We start from the raw sequence: 15,542 nt of genomic DNA on the forward strand, positions 1-15,542 counted from the left end.
GTTTACTTCAGCTCACAAAGAGCCAAATGCCTAGTCGAAAATATCACTAGGATCCATTCTCAAACAATCTCTTGCCAGTAAGGACGTGGTACGTGTCCTCTAACCGGCAGTTTTGCCGCCAAATGGCACTGCATGTAAACGGTTATGACTCGGGGCCCTCTGAATCGAGTGGTTTCGTCGCCAAATGGCACCACAGATAGTGGTTATGGCCAGAGCCAATACGCTCCTTAATGGCATTAAGGACGACGGAACCATGAGATCTTGATCGAGTCTATCATCCATTCCCCCCACCATCCGCTTTAAGTCCCAGATGGTGAAAATTCCAGTTTTAAATATCAAATATCTCAATCTAAATTCCAAACATATGAACTTTCAAATTCTCAATTTCCAAATCCAATTTCTACCAATACCTAAATCCATTGCTGCTACTATATGCCAGATAACACGTATTCTACACGTATCTGATTGACGACTAGCCTTAATCGAAAGTTCTCTCTCGTGACCGGGAGGGATAATTAACTATAGGGGCTTGCAAAATTTAATGAGGGCGAAATCTCTGGGTAGTGTCTTATTTACAAATTCATTTGCCTTCCAAAATTTACCTCGGAACCTATCAGTTAAAACTCCCTCGCCGAATAAAGAAAGAAAAGCGGCGGGGAGGCCGGGGCCGAATTTTTGGAGCCCACAAAATTAATTGTATTTTAAATAATTATTAAGTGTATGAGAGGTTTTCTTATGCATATAATATAAAATGAACAAAAAGAGGGTTCCCAAAAAATTAGGGTGATGAAGAAATCTAAAATTAGAAAGTAAAGTTAATAAATTTTGAATTGGTAAAGAGTTAAATTAGAAAATTTAATAATAAATATGGGTAGGTTTTTTATTTTTATGATTTAGGGATTAAGAAAGTTTATGTGGAAGCATGTGACATTAAGTGTTATGTTATGTTTTGTTTCTCTTTAGATATTGGACGTGGTAGAGGGATGATTTCGATAGGGAAATTGGCAAATTGCACATCGTGGTGAGGTAGGTAAAATGTAGTTCTTTTAAATTCAGAAAATTCTTCTCTTTCCAAAAGATAACATGTTCTTATAATCTCATGTGATTAGTCTACCTTTTAAATGCAATTTGTATTTTTCTTATATAGTTTAGTATGTTCTTACATGTCTTGTATCTTACTCTTGTAAATAACATGATATACTTTTTGAATACATAATGCAAATGCGTCTTTCTCATGTAATGATTGTAGAAAGTATCCTTTCATATGTAATCATGTCTCTTTTTATATGTAATGCATATGTAATCATGTCTCCTTTCTTATGTAATCATATCTCCTTTCATACGTAATTATGTAATCATGTAGAAACATAATTGAACATTAGACCATACGCATGAATGACATGTTAAAGTCCTTTTAATGAATAAATTTAGAATGGTTGAATGTGTATGTTTGATGCGGAGTATCAATTGTAAATGGGCTCTCCGGAGCCAAAGGTAAAGGGGCTCCTCGGAGCAAATGGTAAATGAATGACAAATTTAAAGTATACCTGATAAGTACAAAACAAAACGATACTTCCGTAATGGGTGAATAAGATTATATTACTAAATTATTATGTCATTATGTTATAAGTATAAGAAACATCAATTGAATCATGAATGTATAATGAAAAAGGGTTGCAAACTTATTCAAAGAAAGAGAACATGCAGGATGACTTAGAGACATGTGTACTCTAGTTGATATTTCATGACATGTTGATTGTTCCTTCACTTAGAAGTATTGACATACATGTTGTATTCCTTCCATTGCCTCTGAATTTGATTGAATAGATTTTTATCCACTGAGTTGTGACTCACCTAACTTATGGAATATTTTTAGGAGAAAACATTAATGACGAAAAGAAAAATCAACAAACCTTCTTCCCTATTTCCCTCGATCGTTTCTCTCGTTCGTTGAAATTTCTTCCAAATTTATCACTTCTTTAACAGTATAAATGAACAGGAATCATTAATTCTTATCCTTGAAGGCAATCGTTTACTAAAATTAAAAAAACATAACTCACCTCATGCGAGATAAACATAACTCACCTCATGCTCTCGCATGAAGTCTCATGTCCGCCCCTTCCATTTCGCGAACGCTTGCTCTGTTTCGTGATTTCTATGTTCGCGATTTTAATAGGGGGGACCGGCCGGTTCAATCGTACTGGCCAGATGAACCGGTCGTCGCTCTAAAGTTAATCTGCTGATAAAGATGATGGTGTGGATGTTTTATCTGGGCTTAGTATTAATGTTTGTTTTGTATTTCTTTTCATGCGGTTTTCTTTTTATGTTGCATTCATCTGTTTGATTACGAAGTTTGGGAGTAATTCCTAAAATTATTGGTGGGAACATAACTAATTTCAACATATTGGATCTGCATTTTTCATGGAAGCTACTCCTGCTTTTTTATCATGGAAAGTTTGCTCTACCGGGGGGAATGGGTCTAAGTTACAACCTTTCTTGTCAAATTTGGGATTTATTTGACTTTATATTTTTTGAATTAACAGTTAGCTTATATTTGGCATGATTAAATAAATTAGTTGTTGCTATACATAACATGTTAATCTGCATTTTGCCATTCTTCTTACTGCATCAATCTTTTCTTATTTTTAATCACATATAATATTGTCCGTTCCAGGTTCTAAGAGGGGATAACAACAGCCTGGCAAATGATATTCGCAAGGAAATGAAGGTTATTCCAATTTCAGTACATTTATGAGCATTTCTAGAAAAGGGGAAGCCATCTTTGTTTTATTTTTGCGATGCCTAATATTTTCCTGCAGCTTAATATGTTTGTGCTCATTAACAAATTGAAATCTTGTGTGATGCTTTTCCGCATATTTGTAATTTGTCTGAGTATGCGATATTTCTGTGTACGAGATTATTTATTTATGGGATTCTGTGAGCAGGTTTTGAATGAGAAGATGCTGAAGTCTAAAGATAGGAATACCAGAAGGGATATCAGGAAAGAGCTGAGGACACTTTCTAAAGAAGAGAGAAGAAGACAGCAATTAGCAGTCATCGATGTGCTAAAAAATGCAGACGTTATTCTAACAACATTAACTGGTGCTGCTTCTCACCAATTGGAAAAAATTACATTTGATTTAGTTATAATTGACGAAGCTGCTCAGGCACTTGAGGTGGCATGCTGGGTTGCTCTGTTGAAGGTCTGTTTTGCTAGCATCTATCTTGCATTTATTATGTTAGACCTTATAAACTTGTGAAGCTACCACACATCCGCATTTGTTTCTTTAATTTAAAGGAGAATGCAGAGTACCTTAAGGGTTATTTTAATCAATTGGATTTGCCTAGAACACCAAAAGTGATTCTTACGTACCTTGCCTCCAAGGGGATCAACCCCAACATGGTTCTGGAAATTATATATCTTGCTACAATTAGGAGGAGAAAAAACAAAATATAAAGTAGAAGACAAACATAAACTTGTTGAGGCCTTGTTCTTGGTATAAAAGGGGTGTCCAGTGCATGAGACTCTTGCCAACACAGGGTTTGGTGATTTAGGTATGCAATCTTACCCTTGGATTGCAAAGAGGCTTCATGCATGATATAATGACCATGTGTTTTTCCCTTCTTTAAACTAGCTCGTGTTCAATATGTATGCGGCAAGTTTGAAATTAATATTGATATGTAAATAACAATAAATTTCCTAGTTTAGTGGAGTTTTGTATGTTGATGACTTTTGGTCACCATAATCCATGTGTTGAATCCAAAATTTTTCTTCATTCTCTAAATAGTTCAGTTTAATGAATAACCTTTATTTGAAATTAGAATCTCAACTTATACTTGATAAACTTGTTGCTCCTACAAAAGGTTGACTATAAATTCTTCTTTGGCTTTCGAGTATTTTCTTACTATTTTTACTCCAGCCCAATCATGCTTTCGGTTCATTTCATACATAGATAGTAGAGATGGATCATAAAATTTACATGAGGAATTGAAAGTATCATCATTTTCTTGGTGCTAACTGGTTTTTTGTTCTTTTTTTTTTTCTAATGAATGCACTCAAGCTGTGATCCAATTGAGCATGTTATGCTATTTACAGGGGTCAAGGTGTATGCTTGCTGGAGACCATCTCCAGCTTCCCCCTACAATCCAAAGTGCTGAAGCTGAGAAGATGGGCTTAGGAAGGACCCTATTTGAACGGTTGGCAAACTTGTATGGTGAGGAGGTTATGTCTATGCTTGCAGTTCAATACAGAATGCACGAACTTATAATGAACTGGTCATCTGGCGAATTCTATGGTGGTAAGGTGATGAACAATCCAATAATTTGATGGAAATACTAGATAGTATTTGTTTTTTGAAGTTTGTGTTTGCATCTGTTGTTTCAATGTTGCTTTAGAATTCTTGTTCATTCCCAGCAGATACAAGCCCATTCATCTGTTGCTGAGCATAAGCTTTGGGATCTTGAAAATGTGAAGAGGTCATCTTCAACAGAACCAACTCTTATACTTGTTGATACCGCAGGGTTAGTTTTTCCACTTTTTTTTTTTGGTTCATTGCAGATTTTCCTCATTCTTCAGACAGTGCAGGGCAAATTCTTTTTTTTTTTTGTTTTTGTTTTAATGTGTGAATATTCAAGCCATTAACATGGAATCCAATATATGCTACTTGTAAAAACATATTTTCTGCATTGGCAATAGTTAATTCATCATCGTATATCGCTAAATTGGTCAGCCTATGTAATTTCTTGTTTTTTTTATCACACCTAGCAGAATTTCATTTGAGAGTTCAAGCATCATTTTATGCCACAAATTTGTCAGTCATCATCAACAACTAAAGATTTTATAAATATTTTTGTTCGTTCACTTATGTTAAGAGTTTTTGGTATTAATTTTTGCTATTTTCATTATTACATCTTTACCCTTGGTATGTTTAGGTACTATTTTTTCTTTAACCTTTTTAGCTCAAATCTAGTTTGCTTCATCATTAGATATCCCTTTTTCACCTCTATTTTATGTTATGCATGTCCAAGGATCTCATTCTACTGTTACTTCATGCAACTCAAAAGCCTGATTTGTTTTGGTTTTTTTACAGGATTTTAGTTTAAGAGATTGTCTCTTCTAGTATTGCGTATATTTCTCATTGATCATGAAGTTTACTCATGTAAAAATTGATGCATCTTACAATCATGAGCTGTATATTAGCATCACACGGCCTAAGCCATATGGCTACCACAAGCTGATTCATCTTTGCAAATACATTATGGAAGAACATAGTAATAAATACCGTACAAATGAATGAGGTTCAGAAAAGCTGAGCTTGTTGCATAATGTAGAAAACTAACGAATTATGGAAGCGCTGATAGCATTCTAAGGCAACTTATCTGAGTGCTATTAACATCCTAAGCCTGAAGCATCGAAATTATTAAGACAGGAACAAGGCAATTGGTTCGATCAAACACAACAAAAATGGAAAAATAGTAACACTATATCACCCAAATCTAGTTTAAAATATCTTGACTTCAATCAAAATCATCTTAATGTCATTTATTTCACAAAAACAACTTACGCCACTTTTGAAATGTCAAAAATGTCTAGGAAGGATACTCATATTGTCCAATCTATGACACAAAAGCAAAATGTAAAATTCAGGCAATGACAATGAATCGAGATGTGCAAATGATGAAAACTAGTGATGCTAAAATTAGAATCAACATGCATGAATGCCAAAAAAAAAAAAAAAACCAAAAAAATTTAAAAAAAAAAAAAAAAGCCAAAAAATATTTTACGAGGTGAGGACTCAGTTTGACATTCTAGACATTCATGAATGACAAAATTATGAACAAGATTTCATACATGCTTCAATTATATATATATATATATATATATATATCCTTCACTGTTAAAAAAATATTTCATTTGCATCAATTATTGCTAATTGTTGACCATTGACCAGCCGATCGGCCTCACTTCACGAAACAATGTGATCGCACACGACAACCATCTCTCACGTAGTCATTTAACTTCTCCACATTTCTTTGACAAAACCGAATAGGAGTGGTCCGCTCTCATTCCACTCTTACACACTTAACTGTCTCTTCCTCCCATCTCTCTATGCTGCACGTAGACACAGGAAATTGAAGCCCCTAGCCCGCTCGCGACCGCTCATCCCTCTTGTTCGACCAACCCTGCAGTCGAAGACTCAGCTGCTTGACCCTCTCTCCCATCCTCTTGACCCCGCACGTAGGAACGAGCATCGCTTGCCCTCTCTTTCCCGTTCGTGTGAATCTGTACGAATGTCCCATGACTGTGTCCAACTCCAAACCCGACGCCGACGTTCCGTTCCCAATCCTTAAATGCAAGCATCTCGATACCTATTTCTTCACTTCTCTATATCGAATACCCAACGCAGGGACTGAGCTACTCTCCCATTCTATCCTTACTTGATTGAAGCCCAGGCAGAAGCTCCTTCCTCTTTATCTGTTCAACCTGACTACAGTGTCCGATTCCAGGTCCAGCCGTCGCTGCCTCCAATCCCAGCCTTTTTCGACTTACTCGCCCGTCACCATCATCATCAATATATCGACATTAAGATGTATAAATTGTTATCTTTTTAACTTGCTTAAACAACATGTACTGTTAATTTGAACACATGTGTCATTGTATCTTTGATATGGGCAGAAATGTTCAATTTGAAGCTCCCATGCCATTGTATCTTTGTCCGGACGGGAAGAATTCAATTTGAACTCCTTGCATCGTCGTATCTTTGATCCAAGTGAGATGAACAACAAGTGCTGTTCCAACCTCCCTTTGCGGGGAGGGGATGCCAGGAGGTTGCCGGATTTTTTTTGAATAATGTGGACCCCAACTTAATTAATTAAAAAATAATGATGTTAATAAGAATGGCTAAATTGTATATAAGAATGAAAATATTTATTGTTCCAAATGATTGCTCACTAGTCATGATTTGAAAAAAAAGAAGATCGGATGATTTGTATGAAGCATGGCTGCCCGATCTTCTTAAGCCGGAAGAGTTGTCGGACAGTTCGATCCAGGACAAAGTTGATGGGAACTCTTATAAAAAAAGGGGACATCCGGAAGAAACTGAGTTTATATTTTATGGATTAGTAGAAGAGCATAAACCTTCTCTAGTAATATATACAACTCTATTAACTGCTTTAATTGATCAGAAGAAGTTTGATTCCATCAAATCATTAGTCTCTGATGTGCAAAAGAATGAAAATTTTGAGGAGGCCGTAAAAATCTTTCAGCAAATTAAAAGAAGTGGATCTAGATTGATACAAGTATCTTCAACACCCTCTTAAAAAGGATATGGTATTGCACATCGGTCTGAAGAATCACAAAAGCTCTTGGAGATGATGTTTTCTGAAACAAAAGGTACCCGTTTTATGAAACGGAAGCTACCCAAATAGGAAATCGTGTAATATACTCACCAAAGTTTGGTGTGACCATAAGAACCTTAGTGAAGCTTGGAATGTTGTGTAGAAGAAGGGTCTTGAAGTTCCCCCTAATGTCATTGTCTTCAACATTTTAATCAAATCTCTCTTGGATGTAGAAAACATGGAAGGTGTTCATGAAGTTCCAAGATTGATGGAAGCAGTTGGAGTGAAACCAAATGTTGTAATATACAAGTCATCAAATGCATGCTTGATGTCCAAGGGGTATCATGGCTAATTGCATGGATATTTTTCATGAAATGTTGCAAGTTGAAATTGTTCCTAATGCTCAGGTTTATAACATTCTAAAGGATATGTTAGAGCAAGGAAACCTGATAAAGCAAAAATAAAAGAATTTGGAATTCAGCCTAATGTTATAACTTGATGCAACCAAAAATTAGAAAAAACTCTAATTTTTTTTGCAAGCAAATGAAAAGTCTTCCTAAAAACTACATACAAATTAGGGCACCCTTCCAAAATATCATATTTAGACAAAATACAGCAATTAAATGAAAGACAAATTCACTTTTATAATAGAAAGACGACCATACAAAAAAGGATGCTTACAAACTTATCATAAAACAATTAAACTTGCGTTCCATTGCTTGAGAAGAAAGATACCAATGACGTTGAACTTGTGGAGAGAAGAAAGAGGTAAGAAGCCGAAACGAAGGAGAGGACAAACTCGCAAGCTTTCCTAGTGGAAGAGAGAAATGAAACAAGCTTGCAAGCTTTTCTACGAAGAAACCCACAGGTTTAGCTCCAAAAATTCTTCATAATCACTCTCTTTCTAAATACCAAGACATCTAATATATAATATATATAGGAGAAAAGGGGCAGCCAAATAGCCCAAAACATCTTCAATTAATCCATCAGGTAAGGGGAAATGGAAGGCCAACTAGCTGTCAAGAAATAGAACCCGAACAACCACACAACAAACCAGAAAAGGCAACCAAAGGGGAAAGGAACGGCTGGCCAGGGGAACCGGAACAAGCAACCAAAGGGGGAAAGGGACGAATAGTCCATGGAACCGGAATAGGCACCACAGGGAACCGGAACCAACAACCCAGAGAACCGGAACAGACAACCAAAAGGGGAGGAACCAACCACGGGAAGGGGAAGCCAGGGAGGAAACTAAAGGGCCAAGGGAAGGGGAAAGGGCAGCAATGAAAGGGGAGCCAAATGGGAAACCAAAGGGCCATTAGAGAGGGGGGAATGAACCTAATTAATTGTAAATTATGAGCTAAAAAAGTAGTAACTTTAGCATTAATTAGCTGAATTTAGTAGTGGATCTAGAAGCTCACCAAAAATACAACTCAAAATATTTTGACCCCCCCTTTTTTCTACATCAGATTCTCCTCTGGTTGAAAGGACTCATCTCTCGATGAGTTTGTTTTTGGATTTATCCTGATGAGACGAAGGAGGCACTTCAAGCTCTTGAATATTGTCCGCATACTTCTTGAGAATCATCTCTTGTTCTTGCTTGAATTGTTATTGTAAAAGTTTCTTTTTCCTTATGAAAATTTTCGTACACATATGCATCTTCAACTGAAGTTTTTATAGTTCATTCTGTAGGGGATCTGTTGAACTTCCTTCCGTCGGAATCCATCTGTCCATTAGAAGAGAGACTTCAAGATCTTATGGATTGCTTTTTTTCACAATTGACTCAATATTTTTGTCTTTTTCCATTTTTTTGAATAAAAAAAACCCCCACAAAACTTAAACTCACTCGATACCAAGACTCACTAGACAACTATTATGACTCACCTAGACTTATTCGACAAACCTGCTCGCAAAATGAGGACGAAATCTCTGGGTAGTGTCTTATTTAAAACCCAATCTGCCTTCTAAAAATTTACCTAGGAGCCTAAATCCGTTAAAACTCTTCCCGTAAACAAAAAAAAGGCGCAGAGAGGCCGGTGCGTGAATTTTTGGAGCCCACATAAATCAACTTCTAAAGTTAAATATCACCAAGATGATATTGCATTAATCTGATATCGTTTAAAGTCATTTTTGATTGCATCAGACGTCTTCTATATAATAGTAAATGCTTCTAATTTACGAAATCTTGTTTACAAGTCATCATCAACATCTCTAAAATGATTGAAGGGTAAACATTCTCATTTCAAATTTAATTACCTTGCTTAACTCTTCTTCTTTCTTTGTCTCCCTCGGGCAAACAAATTTCTTTCCCCCAACTTTCTCCTTAATATATTGTATGGAATTACTTACCTATTTTTAGCAATAAAGAAAAAGAAAACTTCTCTTACAAGGATCATGTTATTCTTTTTTACCTAATAACTTTTATTTCTCCAAATTTCTTTTCTTTTGTTGCCTCTTCTCAATGAGAGCCTCTTTTCATTCGCATTTTTCTACTGGAGTGAGTGAATTGTAGTTATCTCCCACGAGGAGTCCCCGCTTTTTGCACTCAAACATGTTTCCACGCTCATTCACATGATTCGAACCCACCTGCTATGCCCGCACTCGCTCACAACCCGCTCGTTTGCTCCCTGCTTCTCGCCCGCTCGCTATCTGCTTGCCTGCTCTTTGATTAGGGGCGGTTAAATTGAACTGATCCAACTGGTTATTACATGCACACTTTTGACCTCACTTTAAATTTTGTTGCGCCTTCAGCATTGCATTTGTAGAGTGTACTATTTACTCATATCAAATCTATGTCATCTCTGTCATGCTCTTAACTTTGTGGACTGCCTAGTTACTGCTCCAACTCTACCTTCAAATTTAATGGTTATTATTGCAAGTTTAAATGTAATATCAATTGCCAGCCACTTGATGGTGTGTGCTTAAATCTCTATTTTGCAATTTATTTATTTATTTTACTCCTTCCAATTGTGCCAAGCTACCCCGTGTACACTAAAACCTGATTGCCTCATTTCAATGAACTTGCAATGTTGGGTCCTAGATTGACAGCTCCTTTTGACTTGTAAATGTATACATTAGCCTAGTGTTCGCTCATCTTATTAGATAAAGCATCTGATTTGCACTTCAGAGACATCTGTTTAAAGATTCAATACCAGCAACTTACATGTCCTATTCTGCATTTTGTTTCTCGCCTGTTTCACAGGTTTGAAATGGAAGAGAAAAAAGATGAGGAAGATAGCACAATGAATGAGGGCGAAGCTACAATTGCAATAGGTCATGCTCTGAGACTTGTTGAGAGTGGTGTTCAGGCATGCGATATAGGGATCATCACTCCCTATTCTGCACAGGTTTCCTTGATTTCCCCTTTTCCACTCGTGCATTCGCCCCTCATCCATTTATCATCTTTCATGCCCATATATTTATAGTATGTTTTTCCAATCACATATTTATCTGCTTAAATTTTTGCTACTTCATATCTGCATTTAGATTTCCATGTATATCGATATGTTCATCCATTCTCAATATGCCTATGTTTTCATAAATCTATCCATCCTCTGACCAGCTCTCCAAACCATTTTCTGTATATCCAGCGACTTGAAATGATTTGGCAAATTTATTTAGGATAAATTGGAATCGTCTTTTGATCCATCTAGAATTTCCATTTAGACCGCTCTCCAATTGTAGTGTTCGGATACCTTACCCATATAGAAAACTTTGATCTTCTTTTTTAGGCTTCGTTTGGGACAGCTTTTTTGTTGCTTTCTTAAACAACTTTTTAGTAAAAAATTTCTTGAATTAGAAAATTTTATACTAGAAAGCCGTTTTAGGAAGCAGTGCGAAAGCTGTCACAAACAAAGCCATAGTTTTCTCCTTTAAAGCCCTTGCTTCCTTTTTATTATCTTTTTATCTCCAGAAAACATGTTAGATGTTGATGTAAAAGGGGGCACAAAATAACGTACCTTATCAGGTTTTGATGATTGTTCTCTTGTAAATTATAAAGATGTAATTTCTGTGATTATAACCTTTTGAGTATTTTATTTTACCTGCATAACTTATGTCTGTGTTAAAATCGCCTCCCTTATTTTCCCACTTTTCATCTTCACCTATCCTTTATGTTTCGGTTTTCATGCATGTTATCTTATTTTTATTTATGTAGATGGAGTAAATTGTCCCATTTATTGGCATAGGTTACCTATCTTAAGGTATTGCGTGGTACGGAAGCTAAATTGAAGGATGTTGAAATTTCTACAGTTGATGGGTTCCAAGGCAGGGAAAAAGAAGCCATCATCATTTCCATGGTTCGTTCAAACGTTAAAAAAGAGGTAAAGCAATGCTTGTTTTTCTGTTATAGGTATGCCATTAAGGCTTCATTTGCGACGACTTTCATACTGCATCTTAAAGCAACTTTTTAATACCAAAAATAAAAATTTTCTACTAAAAAGCTGCTTTTAGAAGCAGTAAGAAAGTCGCCCCAAATGAACCCTAATTCTTTTAACCAACTCTTATATGGAGCACTAACTAAACCATGAAATATCTGACAGGTGGGCTTTCTAACTGATCATCGTCGCATGAATGTAGCCATCACACGTTCTAGAAGACAATGTTGTCTTGTGTGTGATACTGAAACTGTATCTGAGGATAGCTTCTTGAAACACTTAGTTGAGTATTTTCAGGAGCATGGAGAGTATTTGAGTGCATCAGAATACGGACATTAAGTATGAAGGTTTGCTTAAAGCTTTGCATTAGTTGTTATTAGGGCTTTATGCCTATCCTATTCAAATCTCTTATATTTATATACATAACACCCAATCCTTAATATTTACCCACTTATTACTGAAATCTTTTAACAACATTTTGGCTACGACCAGCAGCCACTCCAAATAGCTCGTCTCAATAACATCTATGTGGTTTTTAAATCCATTGGTAAAATCCTTAGCTGTTAAAAAACCATATCAGAAATGGGAAAATATTCAATGTATTCTGACTGCAGCCTCTGCGATGGAAGTAAGTGGAGACAGGAGGTAGAGGAGGTCGTATGAGCACATGAGGTTATAATCTGTGATGAGGAAGGTATGGATTGCATTAATTTTGATTTGAACGGTGGAAATTGGTCCGTTGCTTGTGAGGCACAGTGTTGCCTGAGGAGAGATTGATGGTGCCTAAAGAGGGAGAGCCTTTGGTCTGAGATACTTTTTTTGGTTAAGTTAAAAGAAGATTAAAAATGGCAAGATAGTCGATCTATTTTCGAGGAAGGAACTGGTCAGCTAAGAGAATAAATGATCCGTTGTTCCTAAGGATGAGTTCTATGAGAAGAGGATTAGAAGAGAAGAAAAGATGTACGAGCACTAAAGATCTTATGCGGTTTGATTTTGTATCCTGTGTAGTAAGTGAGGAGATATTCCATTATAAAAATTTGAAATAATTCATTGTTCAAGGAAGGTCCTCATTTGCTTGACGGCTGAGGGATGAAGGAGAGAAGAAGTGAAGTAAAAAGGTGGCAAAAGATGAATTTTGGTTACTATAGGGAGTCATTGTAACCGCATGACAGTGAAATTTAGACGCTTTCATCTATTTGAAGTGGATGATTCTCCACTGTAGATAAGTGTCGTCTTTTCCTTAGACTTGAGGGGGATATGCTATTATAGGTTTGTTAATGGTTGGCAATGTGTCAGGAGATTGATGGAGACAATTTAGATTAGTCAGGATAAGGCAGTTGAGAGGAATTTATCGGCAAGGCCTGTTGGTTGGGGAGTCGATAGGATGTGATATCATAATTTCGATGATCGATGGCAATTTGTAAGGAGCTTGATGGAGAGAGACTATTTAGATCGGTTAACACTAGGCAATCGAGAGAATGTTGTTGTCAAGCCATTTCAGATGTGAAACGATGGGCATTGAGATGGTTGGATGTACATTAATTGTTGTCCAGTTGGGAGTTATTTGACATGATGTCATCAGCTCAAGAGCCAACGAGCACTAGTGGAGGTATTGGGTGGAATTGGGTGGAAGGCGAGATGCTTGTTGTTAGGTTTTCATTGATGGAGGTAGGGGTTAGATAAGTGTTCGATGTCAACGATATGGGAGGACTTATTTGCGATGGAACTAATGGATGCTACTTAGGGTGGGTTTCCTTGGAGATAAAACGCTGGAATGTTGGGGATGCTTGTAGGAAACTATAAACCTTGACTAAATTAGGTTGGCAAGCAATCAAAGAAGTTTTTGCCTTAAGATATTGGTCGGGATGTCAAGGGGGCGATTGGAAGCTTACCAATGAGTGTTATGGTTGAAGCTGTCAATTGGGAGGGCTATCAAGCAAAGAGAATGCATTGGATGATGAAGAGGAAGCTATTAGCGGACCCTTAGGTTTTGTTGTTGATGGATGCCAAGATGGACAAATGATCATCATATGCGATTCGTGCTACTTGGGTGCCTAGTAGAAGGCGAGGTGCTGGCCACCCAAAATTTTGGCAGTATGCCATGTTTATTATTCAAATTGGGTGCATAAAATCATGCATTACACTTAGCGGGGTCGTGAGGATGTAAGGGGATTGGGAGGGAAACATTGAATTTTAGATGGTGGTGGTCATTGTAAGGATCTTGCTGCTATTGATGTCATAGATGCGGTTGGGAGTTGTCGCGGATTAACCTATGAAAATGAAGAGGGAGACCATAAACTGCCTTCACCAGCTTTTGAATGTGAAATGTGGCTGATGTTGGGTGCAACGTACTAGCTTTGTGGAGAATGCCATTGCTTTTATGGCGAAGGAAGTTTGTTTGAGCAACTTGGAATTAAAAAGCCGGAAATTGGCAACTTTTAACATTTGGATGTGGCTGTAATGCTATGAATGACCTAGTATCAAATACTAGTAATAATATTAGCAAAAAAACATTCTCCCGTGCTTCCAGACATACTGAGCTTTACAAATTCTTGTATGTTAAAAAAAAAAGGCGGGCCGATTCCATGAAAGATGGAATCAGTAAATCTAAAACTATTGATACTGAATCTTTGTGAGATCGTCAATTTTATACGTATGGAGTTGTTGACAGAGGAGATGAAAGTTAAACGTTAATGAGAGTGGCCTCTGGTGGTAATTGTTTTATTGAAACATTTGAGTGGTAAATGTGCAAATAGTGAGGATTTGGTGCTTGATATATAAATATGAAATATTTGAATGATATGCATGCAAATCCATTTTTATTAATATTTTAGCTACCTCGCTGTTTGAAAGTTGTAGAAGTTGTGCTGCTCAGACTCATTATAGTTTCTTTAATGAAGGTATCATCTCAGGTTGATTGGCAACTTTGATGCTATCATTATTATTGGCTGCCGTTTGGTTAAACCCGCCGAAGCACTAATGAATCTTTGTTTCCAGCGAGGAAATAGAAGGCAAAGTTGTAGAAATCAGAAGCATCGTGGAATGAAGATAAGCTACTTCGAGTCATATTTGATGATGATTAATGCTGCCCTTTCAAACTCAGACCAAACAACTTTCTTTTGAGTCTTGGTATGGTTTTACATGCTATGTATCTCTATCATCGCATCCCTCTAATGGCTCTAAATTTTGCCTCATTTATTAATTGAAATGCAAAGCTTATTTCTTTTATGATATACTAAGTTTAATCATTTGAGTCAATCGCAGGCACATATTTTTGACAACGATTGCAAAAGTTTATTTTCAATTCCTTATTTTTGAGACTAGATGACTTGAAAACCTCATTGAAAACCGTTTGTGACCTCGAAGATGACCGTAACAAATTGGGATTGGTTCTCCTTGAAATTTTTGTCAAAAATGGTTTCTATGGCCACCAAAATGTCAGTCACAATTTGTGACTGCAACAGACTGTAACTTCCTAAATCAAATTTCGAATGAGCTGAACTTAACACAACATAGTAGTTTTGTACACACAGTTCATCCATTATTCACAACCTCAAAGAAACATAACATACACAGAACATGATTGCTTGATCTTCTCAATCTTCTCTCATTTGATCTATTGTACTCGACAATATGATAGGAAACACTTGTAGATCGCAAGTATTTCCTATCAATCTTTTAAAAACAGCGAGAATTCTTCACAAAAATCTGCACAAAATCATAAAAATAGTAGGTAATTTGTATTACTTGATGAAAGTAAAACGAAAAATAACAAGATACACTTGATCCTCTATTCTAGAGGAGGATCGATCTCTCCCAAATTTCTAGGCA

The 15,542-nt window shown here is 36.5% G+C and overlaps 1 protein-coding gene across 11 annotated transcripts in view; it reads left to right on the forward strand.

The window, feature by feature from the left end:
- LOC110112802 (DNA-binding protein SMUBP-2) overlaps positions 1–14,959 on the forward strand; it is a 46,856-nt gene extending 31,897 nt beyond the window's left edge. For 2 of the 11 annotated variants that reach the window (XM_028697266.1, XM_020845138.2), the window contains 8 exons: positions 2,675–2,728; positions 2,946–3,203; positions 4,097–4,303; positions 4,418–4,521; positions 10,538–10,682; positions 11,523–11,657; positions 11,877–12,058; positions 14,612–14,959. In XM_028697266.1, the coding sequence (XP_028553099.1) occupies positions 2,675–2,728; positions 2,946–3,203; positions 4,097–4,303; positions 4,418–4,521; positions 10,538–10,682; positions 11,523–11,657; positions 11,877–12,050 (1,077 nt within the window). In that variant the 3' untranslated portion in view covers positions 12,051–12,058; positions 14,612–14,959. Of the gene's footprint in view, positions 1–2,674; positions 2,729–2,945; positions 3,204–4,096; positions 4,304–4,417; positions 4,522–10,537; positions 10,683–11,491; positions 11,658–11,876; positions 12,059–14,611 lie in introns of those variants that run through there. The other 9 variants (XM_028697271.1, XM_028697273.1, XM_028697268.1 and 6 more) reach the window with 9 other exon arrangements.
- Positions 14,960–15,542: the final 583 nt, after the last annotated feature.

Source organism: Dendrobium catenatum, unplaced genomic scaffold, assembly GCF_001605985.2.
Source record: "Dendrobium catenatum unplaced genomic scaffold, ASM160598v2 fragScaff_scaffold_908, whole genome shotgun sequence".
Lineage (NCBI taxonomy): Eukaryota > Viridiplantae > Streptophyta > Magnoliopsida > Asparagales > Orchidaceae > Dendrobium > Dendrobium catenatum.